Below are 20000 nucleotides of genomic sequence, written 5' to 3'. Positions count from 1 at the left end.
CATGTTGATATTATCTAACGTAATAATATCTAGTTCCCATGCTACGCTATGCAATGCTACCCTGTTGATATTATCTAACGTAATAATATCTAGTTCCAATGCTATGCTACGCTATGCTACATGTTGATATTATCTAACGTAATAATATCTAGTTCCCATGCTACGCTACGCTATTCTACCCTGTTGATATTATCTAACGTAATAATATCTAGTTCCAATGCTATGCTACGCTATGCTACATGTTGATATTATCTAACGTAATAATATCTAGTTCCCATGCTACGCTACGCTATGCTACCCTGTTGATATTATCTAACGTAATAATATCTAGTTCCCATGCTATGCTACGCTATGCTACCCTGTTGATATTATCTAACGTAATAATATCTAGTTCCCATGCTACGCTACGCTATTCTACCCTGTTGATATTATCTAACGTAATAATATCTAGTTCCCATGCTATGCTACGCTATGCTACCCTAATGATATTATCTAACGTAATAATATCTAGTTCCCATGCTACGCTACGCTATGCTACCCTGTTGATATTATCTAACGTAATAATATCTAGTTCCCATGCTACGCTACGCTATTCTACACTGTTGATATTATCTAACGTAATAATATCTAGTTCCCATGCTATGCTACGCTATTCTACCCTGTTGATATTATCTAACGTAATAATATCTAGTTCCCATGCTATGCTACGCTATGCTACATGTTGATATTATCTAACGTAATAATATCTAGTTCCCATGCTACGCTACGCTATGCTACCCTGTTGATATTATCTAACGTAATAATATCTAGTTCCCATGCTATGCTACGCTATGCTACATGTTGATATTATCTAACGTAATAATATCTAGTTCCCATGCTACGCTACGCTATGCTACCCTGTTGATATTATCTAACGTAATAATATCTAGTTCCCATGCTATGCTACGCTATGCTACATGTTGATATTATCTAACGTAATAATATCTAGTTCCCATGCTACGCTACGCTACCCTGTTGATATTATCTAACGTAATAATATCTAGTTCCCATGCTATGCTACGCTATGCTACCCTGTTGATATTATCTAACGTAATAATATCTAGTTCCCATGCTATGCTACGCTATGCTACATGTTGATATTATCTAACGTAATAATATCTAGTTCCCATGCTATGCTACGCTATGCTACCCTGTTGATATTATCTAACGTAATAATATCTAGTTCCCATGCTATGCTACGCTATGCTACATGTTGATATTATCTAACGTAATAATATCTAGTTCCCATGCTACGCTACGCTATGCTACATGTTGATATTATCTAACGTAATAATATCTAGTAGTATAGACTTCATTGAACCTACCCTTCTCCACCACCCTACACTACGCTACCCTGTTCTACACTACTCTACTCTTGTCTACTCTACACTACCCGGTTCTACTCTACCCTGTTCCACTCTACTCTACTCTACTCTACTCTACTCTACTCTAGTCACCCTACCCTACTCTACCCTGTTCTACACTACTCTACTATAGTCTACCCTACCCTACACTACCCTGTTCTACTCTACTCTACTCTTGTCTACTCTACACTACTCTACCCTGTTCTACTCTACTCTACCCTGTTCTACTCTACACTACTCTACCCTGTTCTACTCTACTCTACCCTGTTCTACTCTACTCTACTCTACCCTGTTCTACACTACTCTACTCTAGTCTACCCTACCCTACTCTACCCTGTTCTACTCTACTCTACTCTAGTCTACTCTACACTACTCTACCCTGTTCTACTCTACTCTACTCTACCCTGTTCTACACTACTCTACTCTAGTCTACCCTACCCTACCCTGTTCTACTCTACTCTACCCTGTTCTACTCTACTCTACTCTACCCTGTTCTACACTACTCTACTCTAGTCTACCCTACCCTACCCTGTTCTACTCTACTCTACTCTAGTCTACTCTACACTACTCTACCCTGTTCTACTCTACTCTACTCTAGTCTACTCTACTCTAGTCTACCTCTCCCCTACCCTACTCTACTCTGCCCTGTTCTACTCTACCCTGTTATACTCTACCCTGTTCTACTCCACCCTACCCTACCCTACTCTACTCTACTCCACTCTACCCTGTTCTACTCTACTCTGCCCTACCCTACTCGACCCTACCTGCCTCTAGTCTAGTCTAGTCTACTCCTACCCACCCTACTCTACCCTACTCCACCTACCCTACCCCCTACCCTACTCGACCCTACCTGCCTCTACTCTAGTCTAGTCTCTTCCCACCCTACCCTACTCTACCCTACTCTACTCTACCCTACCCTACCCTACTCTACTCTTCCTACCCTACCCTACCCTACCCTACTCCACCCTACCCTACTCTACTCTACTCTACCCTACCCTACTCTACTCCACCCTACCCTACTCTACTCTACCCTACTCTACTCTACCCTACCCTACTCTACTCTACCCTCCCCTACCCTACCCTACTCTACCCTACCCTACTCGACCCTACCTGCCTCTACTCTAGTCTAGTCTACTCCTACCCTACCCTACCCTACTCTACCCTACCCTACTCTACTCTTCTCAACTCTACTCCTACCCTACCCTACTCTACTCCTACCCCCCCCTACCCTACCCTACTCTACTCTACCCTACTCTACTCTACTCTACTCTACTCTACCCTACTCTACCCTACCCTACCCTACTCGACCCTACCTGCCTCTACTCTAGTCTAGTCTACTCCAACCCTACCCTACCCTACTCTACCCTACTCTACTCTACTCTACCCTACCCTACTCAACCCTACCCTACCCTACTCTACTCGTTCTTAACTGACTTGCATAGTTAAATAAAGGTTAAATAAAAAATACTCTACTCTGAGGTTGCCTAACCAAAAAGCCCTTCGCAACGGAATTAGAATCACTCTGTTGCCTGGACGATAATCATCTGAAAGCTCAGGGGATTATCTTGATACAAGCACACGCACGGGAGTGGTGGAATTTACACACACACACACACACACTACATGACATTACCCAACATCACTCAGGGCCAGAGCAGCCCTCCTAACACAAGTCATGTCTACAGGTCTCTATTGAGAATCAGCTTACATGAGGGGGATGGGGGGACAGGATGGGGAGGGGGGACAGGATGTGGAGGGGGACAGGATAGGAAGGGGGGACAGGATGAGCAGGGGGGACAGGATGTGGAGGGGGACAGGATGGGGAGGGAGGACAGGATGGGGAGGGGGACAGGATGTGGAGGGGAGGGGGACAGGATGTTGAGGGGGAGACAGGATGTGGAGGGGGAACAGGATGTGGAGGGGGAGACAGGATGTGGAGGGGAGGGGGACAGGATGGTGAGGGGGAACAGGATGTGGAGGGGGAGAAAGGATGTGGAGGGGGAACAGGATGTGGAGGGGGAACAGGATGTGGAGGGGGAGACAGGATGGAGGAGGGGGGATGGGGAGGGGGGACAGGATGGGGAGGGGGACAGGATGAGGTGAGGAGGGGGGACAGGATGTGGAGGGGAGACAGGATGTAGAGGGGACATACGGGATAGGGAGGGGGGACAGGATGATGAGGGGAGACAGGATGGGGTGAGGAGGGGGATGGGGGACAGGATGATGTGAGGAGGGGGATGGGGAGGGGGACAGTATGTGGAGGGGGAGACAGGATGTGGAGGGGGACAGGATGGGGAGGGGGACAGGATGGGGAGGGGAGACAGGATGGGAGGGGGGACAGGATGTGGAGGGGAGACAGGATGTCGAGGGGGGACAGGATTGGGAGGGACGACAGGATGGGGAGGGACGACAGGATGATGAGGGGGGATAGGATGTGGATGTGAAGGGGGGACAGGATGTAGAAGGGGAGGGGATGACCGGATGGGGAGGGGGGTTCAGAATGGGGGATGGGGGGAAAGGGGGGATAGGAGGCTTTAGATTAAACACTAATCCTCATCAAATCTAGAGCACAACGCACGGTCGGAAACAACACACACACCCGCACACACACACACACACAGACACACCCGCACACCGTACCTGTTCTCTGTGAGCAGCACTACACCACTACACCACTACACCACAATACAACTACACCACTACAATACCACTATACCACTACACCACTATAATACAACTACACCACTATAACACCACTACACCACTACAATACAACTACACCACTACACCACTATACTACTACACCACTACAATACAACAACAACACTACTACACTACACTACTACAATACCACTACACCACAATACCACCACTACACCACTACACCACTATACCACCACTATAACACCACTACACCACTACACCACTACACCACCACTACACCACTATAACACCACTACACCACTACACCACTATAATACAACTACACCACTACACCACTATAACACCACTACACCACTATAATACAACTACACCACTACACCACTATAACACCACTACACCACTACACTACTACACCACTACAATACCACTACACCACTATAACACCACTACACCACTATAACACCACTACACCACTACACCACAATACACCACTATAACACCACTACACCACTACACCACAATACCACCACTACACCACTATAACACCACTACACCACTATAATACAACTACACCACTACACCACTATAACACCACTACACCACTATAATACAACTACACCACTATAATACCACTACACCACTATAATACAACTACACCACACCACCGCTACACCACTAAAATACAACTACACCACTACACCACTACAATACAACTACACCACTACACCACTACAATACAACTACACCACTACACCACTACTACACTACACTACTACAATACTACTACACCACTATACCACTACACCACTATACCACCACACCACTGCACCACTATACCACTACAAAACTACACCACTACACCACTACACAACTATACCACTATGACACCAGTACACCACTACACCACTACACCACTACACCACTATAACACCACTATACCACTACACAACTACACCACTACACCACTACACTACAACTACACCACTATACCACTTAACACCACTACAACACTACACCACTATACCACAATACAACTACACCACTAAACCACTATACATCTATACCACTACAACACTACACCACTACACCACTACACCACTACACCACTACACGATTACACCACTACACCACTATACAACTAAACGATTACACCACTACACCACTACACCACTATACAACTAAACGATTACACCACTACACCACTATACCACTAAACGATTACACCACAATACCACTACACCACTATACCACTATAACACCACTACAACACTATACCACTACACCACTACACCACTACACCACAATACAACTACACCACTAAACCACTATACATCTATACCAATACACCACTACACCACTATACCACTACACCACTATACCACTAAACGATTACACCACAATACCACTACACCACTATACCACTATAACACCACTACAACACTACACCACTACACCACTATACCACTACACCACAATACAACTACACCACTAAACATCTATACCAATACACCACTACACCACTATACCACTACACCACTACACTACTACAATACTACTACACTACCACTACACCACTATACAACTACAATACTACTACACTACCACTACACCACTACACCACAATACAACTATACCACTACACCACAATACCACTACACCACAATACCACTACACAACTACACAACTACACAACTACACCACTATACCACTACACCACTATCCCACTACACAACTACACCACTACACCACTACACAACTACACCACTACACAACTACACCACTACACCACTATACCACTACACCACAATACAACTACACCACTAAACATCTATACCAATACACCACTACACCACTATACCACTACACCACTACACTACTACAATACTACTACACTACCACTACACCACTATACAACTACAATACTACTACACTACCACTACACCACTACACCACAATACAACTATACCACTACACCACAATACCACTACACCACAATACCACTACACAACTACACAACTACACAACTATACCACTACACCACTACACCACTATAACACCACTACACCACAATACAACTACACCACTACACAACTACACCACTATACCACTATACCACTATCCCACTACACCACTATCCCACTACACAACTACACCACTAAACCACCACAATACAACTACACAACTACACCACAATACCACTACACAACTACACCACTAAACCACCACACAACTACACCACTATACCACTACACTACAATACAACTACACCACTACACCACTACACCACTACGACCCTACGACACTACGACCCTACTGACACACCTGTGGCTGTGTGCGTGTGTGTGTGTGTGTGTGTGTGTGTGTGTGTGTGTGTGTGTGTGTGTGTGTGTGTGTGTGTGTGTGTCCAGCTGCAGCAGGGGACTGGTCCCTGGGTAAACAGAAGCAGTCTGAGCAGGTGTATCTCAGTTACTGAACAGTCAACATGTTCTAAACCCCTAATCACAGGTATACTAAACAACAGGAGTATGGTTCTAAACCCCTAATCACAGGTATACTAAACAACAGGTGTATGGTTCTAAACCCCTAATCACAGGTATACTAAACAACAGGTGTATGGTTCTAAACCCCTAATCACAGGTATACTCAACAACAGGTGTATGGTTCTAAACCCCTAATCACAGGTATACTCAACAACAGGTGTATGGTTCTAAACCCCTAATCACAGGTATACTCAACAACAGGTGTATGGTTCTAAACCCCTAATCACAGGTATACGGTTCTAACCCCATAATCACAGGTATACTAAACAACAGGAGTAATGTTCTAAACCCCTAATCACAGGTATACTAAACAACAGGAGTAATGTTCTAACCCCATAATCACAGGTATACTAAACAACAGGAGTAATGTTCTAAACCCCTAATCACAGGTATACTAAACAACAGGTGTATGGTTCTAAACCCCTAATCACAGGTATACTAAACAACAGGTGTATGGTTCTAAACCCCTAATCACAGGTATACGGTTCTAACCCCATAATCACAGGTATACTAAACAACAGTCAACATGTTCTAAACCCCTAATCACAGGTATACTAAACAACAGGAGTAATGTTCTAAACCCCTAATCACAGGTATACTCAACAACAGGTGTATGGTTCTAAACCCCTAATCACAGGTATACTAAACAACAGGTGTATGGTTCTAAACCCCTAATCACAGGTATACTAAACAACAGGTGTATGGTTCTAAACCCCTAATCACAGGTATACGGTTCTAACCCCATAATCACAGGTATACTAAACAACAGGAGTAATGTTCTAAACCCCTAATCACAGGTATACTAAACAACAGGTGTATGGTTCTAAACCCCTAATCACAGGTATACTAAACAACAGGTGTATGGTTCTAAACCCCTAATCACAGGTATACTAAACAGGTATGGTTCTAAACCCCTAATCACAGGTATACTCAACAACAGGAGTAATGTTCTAAACCCCTAATCACAGGTATACGGTTCTAACCCCATAATCACAGGTATACTAAACAACAGGAGTAATGTTCTAAACCCCTAATCACAGGTATACTAAACAACAGGTGTATGGTTCTAAACCCTAATCACAGGTATACTAAACAACAGGTGTATGGTTCTAAACCCTAATCACAAGTATACTAAACAACAGGTGTATGGTTCTAAACCCCTAATCACAGGTATACTAAACAACAGGTGTATGGTTCTAAACCCCGAATCACAGGTATACGGTTCTAACCCCATAATCACAGGTATACTAAACAACAGGAGTAATGTTCTAAACCCCTAATCACAGGTATACTAAACAACAGGAGTAATGTTCTAAACCCCTAATCACAGGTATACTCAACAACAGGTGTATGGTTCTAAACCCCTAATCACAGGTATACTAAACAACAGGTGTATGGTTCTAAACCCCTAATCACAGGTATACTAAACAACAGGTGTATGGTTCTAAACCCCTAATCACAGGTATACTCAACAACAGGAGTAATGTTCTAAACCCCTAATCACAGGTATACGGTTCTAACCCCATAATCACAGGTATACTAAACAACAGGAGTAATGTTCTAAACCCCTAATCACAGGTATACTAAACAACAGGTGTATGGTTCTAAACCCTAATCACAGGTATACTGAACAACAGGTGTATGGTTCTAAACCCCTAATCACAGGTATACTAAACAACAGGTGTATGGTTCTAAACCCCTAATCACAGGTATACTCAACAACAGGAGTAATGTTCTAAACCCCTAATCACAGGTATACGGTTCTAACCCCATAATCACAGGTATACTAAACAACAGGAGTAATGTTCTAAACCCTAATCACAGGTATACTCAACAACAGGTGTATGGTTCTAAACCCCTAATCACAGGTATACTAAACAACAGGAGTAATGTTCTAAACCCCTAATCACAGGTATACTTGGTTCTAACCCCCTAATCACAGGTATACTAAACAACAGGAGTATGGTTCTAAACCCTAATCACAGGTATACTCAACAACAGGTGTATGGTTCTAAACCCCTAATCACAGGTATACTAAACAACAGGAGTAATGTTCTAAACCCCTAATCACAGGTATACTCAACAACAGGTGTATGGTTCTAAACCCCTAATCACAGGTATACTAAACAACAGGTGTATGGTTCTAAACCCTAATCACAGGTATACTCAACAACAGGTGTAATGTTCTAAACCCCTAATCACAGGTATACTAAACAACAGGAGTAATGTTCTAAACCCCTAATCACAGGTATACTCAACAACAGGTGTATGGTTCTAAACCCCTAATCACAGGTATACTAAACAACAGGTGTATGGTTCTAAACCCTAATCACAAGTATCAAAGAGCGTTACAAACTCTACCACAGGAGATGAAGCCAGCTGAGCCTGTTTGTGGTCCATGTCCTTCCACATTCCGGCATCTCTCTTGAAAATGCTAAAACTTCCATGTAAAATCCCCGGTTTGATAGATGAGCTGACTGCCTTAGTGAAGAATTTACCCTAAACCCTAAAACGAACCAGTTACTAAGGGGTCTTGTAATCCCCCTTCTGTAGTCTCCCCCCAGTGTCCTCCTCTGTCGTCTCCCCCTGTGTCCTCCTCTGTAGTCTCCCCCTGTGTCCTCCTCTGTCGTCTCCCCCTGTGTCCCCCTCTGTAGTCTCCCCCTGTGTCCTCCTCTGTAGTCTCCCCCTGTGTCCCCCTCTGTAGTCTCCCCCTGTGTCCCCCTCTGTAGTCTCCCCCCAGTGTCCTCCTCTGTCGTCTCCCCCCAGTGTCCCCCTTCTGTAGTCTCCCCCTGTGTCCCCCTCTGTAGTCTCCCCCCTGTGTCCCCCTCTGTAGTCTCCCCCTGTGTCCTCCTCTGTAGTCTCCCCCAGTGTCCCCCTTCTGTAGTCTCCCCCTGTGTCCTCCTCTGTAGTCTCCCCCCTGTGTCCCCCTTCTGTCGTCTCCCCCAGTGTCCCCCTTCTGTAGTCTCCCCCTGTGTCCCCCTTCTGTAGTCTCCCCCTGTGTCCCCCTTCTGTAGTCTCCCCCCAGTGTCCCCCTCTCCTCCACTGTAATAAAGTAAAACTAGCTGATACCGTGTGCTGTCTACCTACCCAGGAGTGGTGGTTCTGTGCTAGTTGGTTTAAATGTTGACGTGTTGCTCTCAGAACACTTCTCCCCCGTCCTCTCTCCCCGTCCTCTCTCCCCGTCCTCTCTCCCCCTCTGTAGAGAATGAACCACTAGCCAATAGCAGTGGGTGGATTAGATAATGCTGAGCCGAGGGGCACTGGGTTATAGCCCCGTGACGTGAACGGACGAAAGCGCTGAGGGAGTAGCGCCCTTCTCCAATGGAACATTAACCTGCGACGCTCGGTCATGTTGTCAACAAGGCTGCACGGTGCATCGTTCAAGAAAACATATATTTTCCATCAAATAAATGTTTGAATTTTCAAAAACTAGTTTTCATTGGGAAGGCAGATCATTCGTTTTTACAGGTGAAATCCTACTCATTACTCCACGTGCTTTAATTACATCACGTTTGTTTTGAGCTGACTTCACCTTGGGCTTTGAACGGAGCATCTGGTTCCCGCACGGGAGACAACCCAGTTTCCAAAAACGAAAGCAAATCAACTTTAACTAGGTGCAAAACATATGCCTACCCTGGCGCCCAGGGCCAGACGAATTGAATCCCCTCACTGATGGAACCCCGGGGAAAATATTCAGATTAGCAGGCCAGCGTTGACCAATCACGATGAAGCACATAGCCTTTCTATGAAACAGATATCAGGCAGGGATATATATAGTGTTACAAAATGTTCTTAAATCTCTGTCTGTCTGTCTGTCTGTCTGTCTTCTCTCTCTCTCTCCTCAAGTGGAACTGACATTTTCACATTTTCATAAATTCATAGAATGTTTGGGAATGACGTAGAGTAAGGCATTTGTGAATATAGAGTAGGAAAGCGGCCGTGCGTTTGGACAATTAATAGAAACTGCAGTAAATAAAACCTATTAAAACCATCTGTCTCATCCAGGACCAGAGTCTACACAGACCGGTGCCCTATAGCCAATCAGAGCTACAGTAGGGCTTTTTACAAATGAGCCATTTACCACACGAGCCTGTCATCATTCACTATGAACTGGACTGTGTGTTTACAGGCAGTAGGACCTGTCATCATTCACTATGAACTGGACTGTGTGTTTACAGGCAGTAGGACCTGTCATCATTCACTATGAACTGGACTGTGTGTTTACAGGAAGTAGGACCTGTCATCATTCACTATGAACTGGACTGTGTGTTTACAGGCAGTAGGACCTGTCATCATTCACTATGAACTGGACTGTGTGTTTACAGGCAGTAGGACCTGTCATCATTCACTATGAACTGGACTGTGTGTTTACAGGCAGTATGGCCTGCCATCATTCACTATGAACTGGACTGTGTGTTTACAGGCAGTAGGACCTGCCATCATTCACTATGAACTGGACTGTGTGTTTACAGGCAGTAGGACCTGCCATCATTCACTATGAACTGGACTGTGTGTTTACAGGCAGTAGGACCTGCCATCATTCACTTTGAACTGGACTGTGTGTTTACAGGCAGTAGGACCTGTCATCATTCACTATGAACTGGACTGTGTGTTAACAGGCAGTAGGACCTGCCATCATTCACTATGAACTGGACTGTGTGTTAACAGGCAGTAGGACCTGCCATCATTCACTATGAACTGGACTGTGTGTTAACAGGCAGTAGGACCTGCCATCATTCACTATGAACTGGACTGTGTGTTTACAGGAAGTTAGGCTGAGAATTATTTCTGTCTGTAATAAAGTCCTTACGTGGGGAAAAACGAATTCTGATTGCCTAAGCCTGGCTCTGCCCGTGGCAGTCATGTGAAATCTATAGATTTAGGGTCTAATTTATTTATTTTCAATTGACTGATGTCCTTCTATGATCTGTAACTCAGTAAAATCTTTAAAATTGTTGCATGTTGCTTTTTTAAATATTTTTTTTTGTTTAGGACTACAGTTAGCAGGAGTCGTCTTCCATTCGGGAACTTTACAGTCCTGTTGATCAAACAACCACGAAAAGAAGGTATATTCTCTCTCTCCATCAGTGACGCACATCATCAACAACAAGATCAACAACTAATACTAGCCAGAGAGAGATAAGCTCAAATCTAACGAGGTTAACACTAGATAAACCCTCTCAAACTTTTTCAGTTACTGGTAGTTGGCCGTCAAAAAAAAATAAAATCGCACTGATAAACGATGGGGAATTGTAGCCTGTTCGTCCTTCTGCAGCTTGCGTGCCCAATGCAAGCTTGTCCCAACACACGTTTATGACAGCTGAATGAGAACCTGCCAAATACATTTGATTGACAACTAAGAGATATGCTAACTGTGGATAACAGTCGTTCGAGTTCAGAATAGCTAGCTAGCAAAGCAATTCACATTTTAGCAATGCAATTCACACAAAAAAACGTAGCTATAAGTTGTTGTAACGTTTAAAATTAAAACATGTTTTTTCCTTTTTTTTTTGCACGGCATGGATCACCGATGCGGGTGAAGGCAGCATGTGACGACCGTCATAGAGAGGAGACCAAGGTGCAGCGTGGGTAAGTGCTCATGATTAATAATTTATTATAACTCAGAACACTAAATCAAAACAACAAACAAAGGAAAACGAACGTCACGTTCTGCAGGCTTCACTGAGCTGTACAAAAACAAGATCCCACAACTACAGGTGGGGAAAAAGGGCTGCCTAAGTATGGTTCCCAATCAGAGACAACGATAGACAGCTGCCTCTGATTAGGAACCATACTCGGCCAAACACAAAGAAATATATGACATAGAATGCCCACCTCATATCACACCCTGACCTAACCAAACAGAGAAAAACGTCTCTCTCAGGTCAGGGCGTGACAGTACCCCCCCCCCCAAAGGTGCAGACTCCCGGCCACAAACCTGAACCTATAGGGGAGGGTCCGGGTGGGCATGTACCCATGGTGGCGGTTCCGGTTCGGGGCGTAGCCCCCGCTACGCCCGCTGATCCCTCCGCTTTTGTATCACCGGATCATGGATCGTCGTCGGAGGAGGAGGAACCGGACCGTGAATCATCGCCGGAGGCTCTGGACTCTCTCAGGTCAGGGCGTGACACAGCGTTGCTATATGGTGCTCTCAAAATGTATTGTATTTGAGTAGCCAGCCTCGGCTACTGCTCAGATGTTGCTGTAATAGGCCTATATGTTTCTCATTCGCATGACGTTTCGTTGCAGGTTTTGTTTTTTTTGGTTATTCATTTCCAAGCTTTAAAAACCCGAAGCAAGACTGCAACATTTTAGTAGCCAAGCTAGGACTGCATGCGTCTTTAAAACTTTCACTCCACTGCTAGCGGGAAACGAGACAAACGAAAAGCAGCTCAATTGAAGTTGAATTAACCGATGCGAGTGCATCGTTCAGGCTGTAATTTCATAAAGTAGATGACTCAACTGTTGACTCATTTATACTGGCTTGCGTGTCCTATTCAGCCAGCGGGCCTTTTAGCCTTTTAGCCACGTTATGACTGACTTGTGATCATTGCCACCCTTGCTAGTTTGATTGTATTGACATTCCCAGCCTTAGTTACAGTCGTCTGTTTTTTTGTTCTAAATATTGAGTAATTGAAACTGAAACGGTGCATCCCAAATGGGTAGGAAGGCAGCAAACAATGTACCAGGCCAGCTGTGATGGTCACGGTTGTCGTATGATGAAGGAGCGGACCAAAGCGCAGCGTGTGTGTGTCGTTCCACATTTTCTTTATTCAACTGTGAAACTATGCAAGACATACAAATAAACTAAAGAACAAAAACAACAAACCGTGACGAAGAGGTGAAAGATACACTTACTTAAAAACAATCTCCCACAAAACCCAGGTGGGAAAAACAACTACTTAAGTATGATCTCCAATTAGAGACAACGATGACCAGCTGTCTCTAATTGGAGATCATCCCAAAAAACAACAACATAGAAATACAAAAACTAGAACATAACAATATAGAAAATCTAAACTAGAAAAAAAAACTGTCACACCCTGACCTACTCTACCATAGAAAATAACATCTTTCTATAGTCAGGACGTGACAGTGATTTACAACCTGATAGCAATATTTTTGCACTACCAAGAAATGTATTTGGTGAATTCTATTAATCCATGTTCAGTGCCTTGCAAAAGTATTCATCCCCTTTAGGCGTTTTTCCTTTTTTTGTTGCATTACAACCTGTCATTTAAATGGATTTTTATTTGGATTTCATGTAAGGGACATATACAAAATAGTCCCATATGTATTCACCCCCTTTTCTATGAAGCCCCTAAATAAGATCTGGTGCAACCAATTACCTTCAGAAGTCACATAATTTGCTAAATAAAGTCCACCTGTGTGCAATCTAAGTGACAAAGTTGTGGAGAAGTACAGATCAGGGTTGGATTATTTTTAAAAAAAATCAGAAACTTTGAACATCCCACGGAGCACCATTAAATCCGTTATTAAAAAATGGAAAGAATATGGCACCACAACAAACCTGCCAAGAGAGGGCCGCCCACCAAAACTCACGGACCAGGCAAGGAGGGCATTAATCAGAGAGGCAACAAAGAGACCAAAGATAACCCTGAAGGAGCTGCAAAGCTCCACAGCGGAGATTGGAGTATCTGTCCAAAGGACCACTTTAAGCCGTACACTCCACAGAGCTGGGCTTTACGGAAGAGTGGCCAGAAAAAAGCCATTGCTTAAATAAAAAAATAAGCAAACACGTTTGGTGTTCACCAAAAGGCATGTGGGAGACTCCCCAAACATATGGAAGAAGGTACTCTGGTCAGATGAGACAAAAATTTAGCTTTTTGGCCATCAAGGAAAACGCTATGTCTGGCGCAAACCCAACACCTCTCATCATCCCCACACTGAAGCATGGTGGTGGCAGCATCATGCTGTGGGGATGTTTTTCATTGGCAGGGACTGGGAAACTGGTCAGAATTGAAGGAATTATGGATGGTGCTAAATACAGGGAAATTCTTGAGGGAAACCTGTTTCAGTCTTCCAGAGATTTGAGACTGGGACGGAGGTTCACCTTCCAGCAGGACAATGACCCTAAGCATACTGCTAAAGCAACACTCGAGTGGTTTAAGGGGAAACATTTAAATGTCTTGGAATGGCCTAGTCAAAGCCCAGACCTCAATCCAATTGAGAATCTGTGGTATGACTTAAAGTTTGCTGTACACCAGCGGAACCCATCCAACTTGAAGGAGCTGAAGCAGTTTTGAGTGGAAGAATGGGTAATAATCCCAGTGGCTAGATGTGCCAACGCTTATAGAGACATACCCCATGAGACTTGCAGCTGTAATTGCTGCAAAAGGTGGCTCTACAAAGTATTGACTTTGGGGGGGGGTGTGAATAGTTATGCACGCTCCAGTTTTCACTTTTTTTGTCTTATTTCTTGTTTGTTTGACAATTAAAAATATTTTGCATCTTCTAAGTGGTAGACATGTTGTGTAAATCAAATGATACAAACCCAACAGAAAATCGATTTTAATTCCAGGTGGTAAGGCAACAAAATAGTAAAAATGCCAAGGGGGTGAAAACTTTAGCAAGCCACTGTATTCTTCCAACAATGTCTTAGTGCCATGGAATGGTGAGTCAAATAGAACCCATTTTTAAAACAAAACCTCTTATAAAGTTGGTTTTGCAGCATAAACAAGGAATTTGATGTTTTTTTACTGATATTATGATTGTCTATTTGTTTCAAATCTACAAAGTAGTTAAAATGCTGTCAGATCCACTTTAAGTGTCTGATAACTGTAGTCCTAAACCATTACAGAGGACAGATGGTAACTGTAGTCCTAAACCATTACAGAGGACAGATGGTCTGGTAACTGTAGTCCTAAACCATTACAGAGGACAGATGGTAACTGTAGTCCTAAACCATTACACAGGACAGATGGTAACTGTAGTCCTAAACCATTACACAGGACAGATGGTAACTGTAGTCCTAAACCATTACACAGGACAGATGGTAACTGTAGTCCTAAACCATTACAGAGGACAGATGGTAACTGTAGTCCTAAACCATTACACAGGACAGATGGTAACTGTAGTCCTAAACCATTACACAGGACAGATGGTAACTGTAGTCCTAAACCATTACACAGGACAGATGGTAACTGTAGTCCTAAACCATTACACAGGACAGATGGTAACTGTAGTCCTAAACCATTACACAGGACAGATGGTAACTGTAGTCCTAAACCATTACAGAGGACAGATGGTAACTGTAGTCCTAAACCATTACAGAGGACAGATGGTAACTGTAGTCCTAAACCATTACACAGGACAGATGGTAACTGTAGTCCTAAACCATTACACAGGACAGATGGTCTGGTAACTGTAGTCCTAAACCATTACAGAGGACAGATGGTAACTGTAGTCCTAAACCATTACAGAGGACAGATGGTAACTGTAGTCCTAAACCATTACACAGGACAGATGGTAACTGTAGTCCTAAACCATTACAGAGGACAGATGATCTGGTAACTGTAGTCCTAAACCATTACAGAGGACAGATGGTCTGGTAACTGTAGTCCTAAACCATTACACAGGACAGATGGTAACTGTAGTCCTAAACCATTACAGAGGACAGATGGTCTGGTAACGGTAGTCCTAAACCATTACAGAGGACAGATGGTCTGGTAACTGTAGTCCTAAACCATTACACAGGACAGATGGTAACTGTAGTCCTAAACCATTACAGAGGACAGATGGTAACTGTAGTCCTAAACCATTACAGAGGACAGATGGTCTGGTAACTGTAGTCCTAAACCATTACAGAGGACAGATGGTAACTGTAGTCCTAAACCATTACACAGGACAGATGGTAACTGTAGTCCTAAACCATTACACAGGACAGATGGTTTAACTGTAGTCCTAAACCATTACACAGGACAGATGGTAACTGTAGTCCTAAACCATTACAGAGGACAGATGGTAACTGTAGTCCTAAACCATTACAGAGGACAGATGGTAACTGTAGTCCTAAACCATTACAGAGGACAGATGGTAACTGTAGTCCTAAACCATTACAGAGGACAGATTGTAACTGTAGTCCTAAACCATTACACAGGACAGATGGTAACTGTAGTCCTAAACCATTACACAGGACAGATGGTAACTGTAGTCCTAAACCATTACACAGGACAGATGGTAACTGTAGTCCTAAACCATTACAGAGGACAGATGGTAACTGTAGTCCTAAACCATTGCAGAGGACAGATGGTAACTGTAGTCCTAAACCATTACAGAGGACAGATGGTAACTGTAGTCCTAAACCATTACAGAGGACAGATGGTAACTGTAGTCCTAAACCATTACACAGGACAGATGGTAACTGTAGTCCTAAACCATTAGAGAGGACAGATGGTCTGGTAACTGTAGTCCTAAACCATTACAGAGGACAGATGGTAACTGTAGTCCTAAACCATTACACAGGACAGATGGTAACTGTAGTCCAATAGTCCTAAACCATTACAGAGGACAGATGGTAACTGTAGTCCTAAACCATTACACAGGACAGATGGTAACTGTAGTCCTAAACCATTACACAGGACAGATGGTAACTGTAGTCCTAAACCATTACACAGGACAGATGGTAACTGTAGTCCTAAACCATTACAGAGGACAGATGGTAACTGTAGTCCTAAACCATTACAGAGGACAGATGGTAACTGTAGTCCTAAACCATTACACAGGACAGATGGTAACTGTAGTCCTAAACCATTACAGAGGACAGATGGTAACTGTAGTCCTAAACCATTACACAGGACAGATGGTAACTGTAGTCCTAAACCATTACACAGGACAGATGGTAACTGTAGTCCTAAACCATTACAGAGGACAGATGGTAACTGTAGTCCTAAACCATTACAGAGGACAGATGGTAACTGTAGTCCTAAACCATTACAGAGGACAGATGGTAACTGTAGTCCTAAACCATTACAAAGGACAGATGGTAACTGTAGTCCTAAACCATTACACAGGACAGATGGTAACTGTAGTCCTAAACCATTACAGAGGACAGATGGTAACTGTAGTCCTAAACCATTACAGAGGACAGATGGTAACTGTAGTCCTAAACCATTACAGAGGACAGATGGTAACTGTAGTCCTAAACCATTACACAGGACAGATGGTAACTGTAGTCCTAAACCATTACACAGGACAGATGGTAACTGTAGTCCTAAACCATTACAGAGGACAGATGGTAACTGTAGTCCTAAACCATTACACAGGACAGATGGTAACTGTAGTCCTAAACCATTACACAGGACAGATGGTAACTGTAGTCCTAAACCATTACACAGGACAGATGGTAACTGTAGTCCTAAACCATTACAGAGGACAGATGGTAACTGTAGTCCTAAACCATTACACAGGACAGATGGTAACTGTAGTCCTAAACCATTACACAGGACAGATGGTAACTGTAGTCCTAAACCATTACACAGGACAGATGGTAACTGTAGTCCTAAACCATTACAGAGGACAGATGGTAACTGTAGTCCTAAACCATTACACAGGACAGATGGTAACTGTAGTCCTAAACCATTACAGAGGACAGATGGTAACTGTAGTCCTAAACCATTACACAGGACAGATGGTAACTGTAGTCCTAAACCATTACACAGGACAGATGGTGAGACATGATTTCTGACTGACAGAAAATCCAGTCAGCCATATTACACATGTTCACATCACCCAGAGTAAGCCTCTTACCGGACACACACACACACACACACACACAGTACACACACAGTACGCACGCACACACACACAGTACGCACACACACACACACACACACAGAGTAAAGACACATTCTCACCGTGTCGTGTGTTTTGACCTTGACGTGATAGGCGGTCAGTTTGAGTGTAGTATCCAGGGTGAAAGGGTGGTCAGGAGAGATGCACACACCGGTCAGGAACACTGGGTCACTGGTGCTCTGAAACACACACATACACACACACAAACACACACACACACAGACACACACACACACACACACACACACACAGAGAGAGAGAAATGATACACAGCCATATATGGGAGTGTGTGTTCTTACCTCTACTATCTCTGTGCAGTAGGAGTTACCTCTGCTTTCTCTGTGCAGCAGGAGTTACCTCTGCTATCTCTGTGCTGCAGCAGGAGTTACCTCTACTATCTCTGTGCAGCAGGAGTTACCTCTACTATCTCTGTGCAGCAGGAGTTACCTCTACTATCTCTGTGCTGCAGCAGGAGTTACCTCTACTATCTCTGTGCTGCAGCAGGAGTTACCTCTACTATCTCTGTGCTGCAGCAGGAGTTACCTCTACTATCTCTGTGCTGCAGCAGTAGTTACCTCTACTATCTCTGTGCTGCAGCAGTAGTTACCTCTACTATCTCTGTGCTGCAGCAGTAGTTACCTCTACTATCTCTGTGCTGCAGCAGTAGTTACCTCTACTATCTCTGTGCAGCAGCAGTAGTTACCTCTACTATCTCTGTGCAGCAGCAGTAGTTACCTCTACTATCTCTGTGCAGCAGCAGTAGTTACCTCTACTATCTCTGTGCTGCAGCAGTAGTTACCTCTACTATCTCTGTGCTGCAGCAGTAGTTACCTCTACTATCTCTGTGCTGCAGCAGTAGTTACCTCTACTATCTCTGTGCTGCAGCAGTAGTTACCTCTACTATCTCTGTGCTGCAGCAGTAGTTACCTCTACTATCTCTGTGCTGCAGCAGTAGTTACCTCTACTATCTCTGTGCTGCAGCAGTAGTTACCTCTACTATCTCTGTGCTGCAGCAGTAGTTACCTCTACTATCTCTGTGCTGCAGCAGTAGTTACCTCTACTATCTCTGTGCTGCAGCAGTAGTTACCTCTACTATCTCTGTGCTGCAGCAGTAGTTACCTCTACTATCTCTGTGCTGCAGCAGTAGTTACCTCTACTATCTCTGTGCTGCAGCAGTAGTTACCTCTACTATCTCTGTGCTGCAGCAGTAGTTACCTCTACTATCTCTGTGCAGCAGGAGTTACCTCTACTATCTCTGTGCAGCAGGAGTTACCTCTACTATCTCTGTGCAGCAGTAGTTACCTCTACTATCTCTGTGCAGCAGGAGTTACCTCTACTATCTCTGTACAGTAGGAGTTACCTCTACTATCTCTGCGCAGCAGCAGTAGTTACCTCTACTATCTCTGTACAGCAGCGGGAGTTACCTCTACTATCTCTGTACAGCAGTAGGAGTTACCTCTACTATCTCTGTACAGCAGTAGGAGTTACCTCTACTATCTCTGTACAGCAGTAGTTACCTCTACTATCTCTGTGCAGCAGTAGGAGTTACCTCTACTATCTCTGTGCAGCAGTAGGAGTT

At 43.9% G+C, this 20000-nt stretch overlaps 1 protein-coding gene across 8 annotated transcripts in view; it reads right to left on the bottom strand.

Moving 5' to 3' along the window:
• The window catches only part of LOC106578188 (type II inositol 3,4-bisphosphate 4-phosphatase), a 56951-nt gene that overhangs the window by 23232 nt on the left and 13719 nt on the right, over positions 1–20000 (bottom strand). For 5 of the 8 annotated variants that reach the window (XM_045711373.1, XM_045711371.1, XM_045711374.1 and 2 more), the window contains one exon: positions 18484–18600. In XM_045711373.1, coding sequence (XP_045567329.1) covers positions 18484–18600 — 117 coding nt within the window. Of the gene's footprint in view, positions 1–18483; positions 18601–18720; positions 18734–18810; positions 18830–18964; positions 18971–20000 lie in introns of those variants that run through there. The other 3 variants (XM_045711376.1, XM_045711377.1, XM_045711378.1) reach the window with 3 other exon arrangements.

Source organism: Salmo salar, unplaced genomic scaffold (genome assembly GCF_905237065.1).
Source record: "Salmo salar unplaced genomic scaffold, Ssal_v3.1, whole genome shotgun sequence".
NCBI classification, from domain to species: domain Eukaryota; kingdom Metazoa; phylum Chordata; class Actinopteri; order Salmoniformes; family Salmonidae; genus Salmo; species Salmo salar.
Note: the sequence above shows the minus strand (reverse complement) of the source record. Positions and strands in the feature narration are given on the sequence as shown.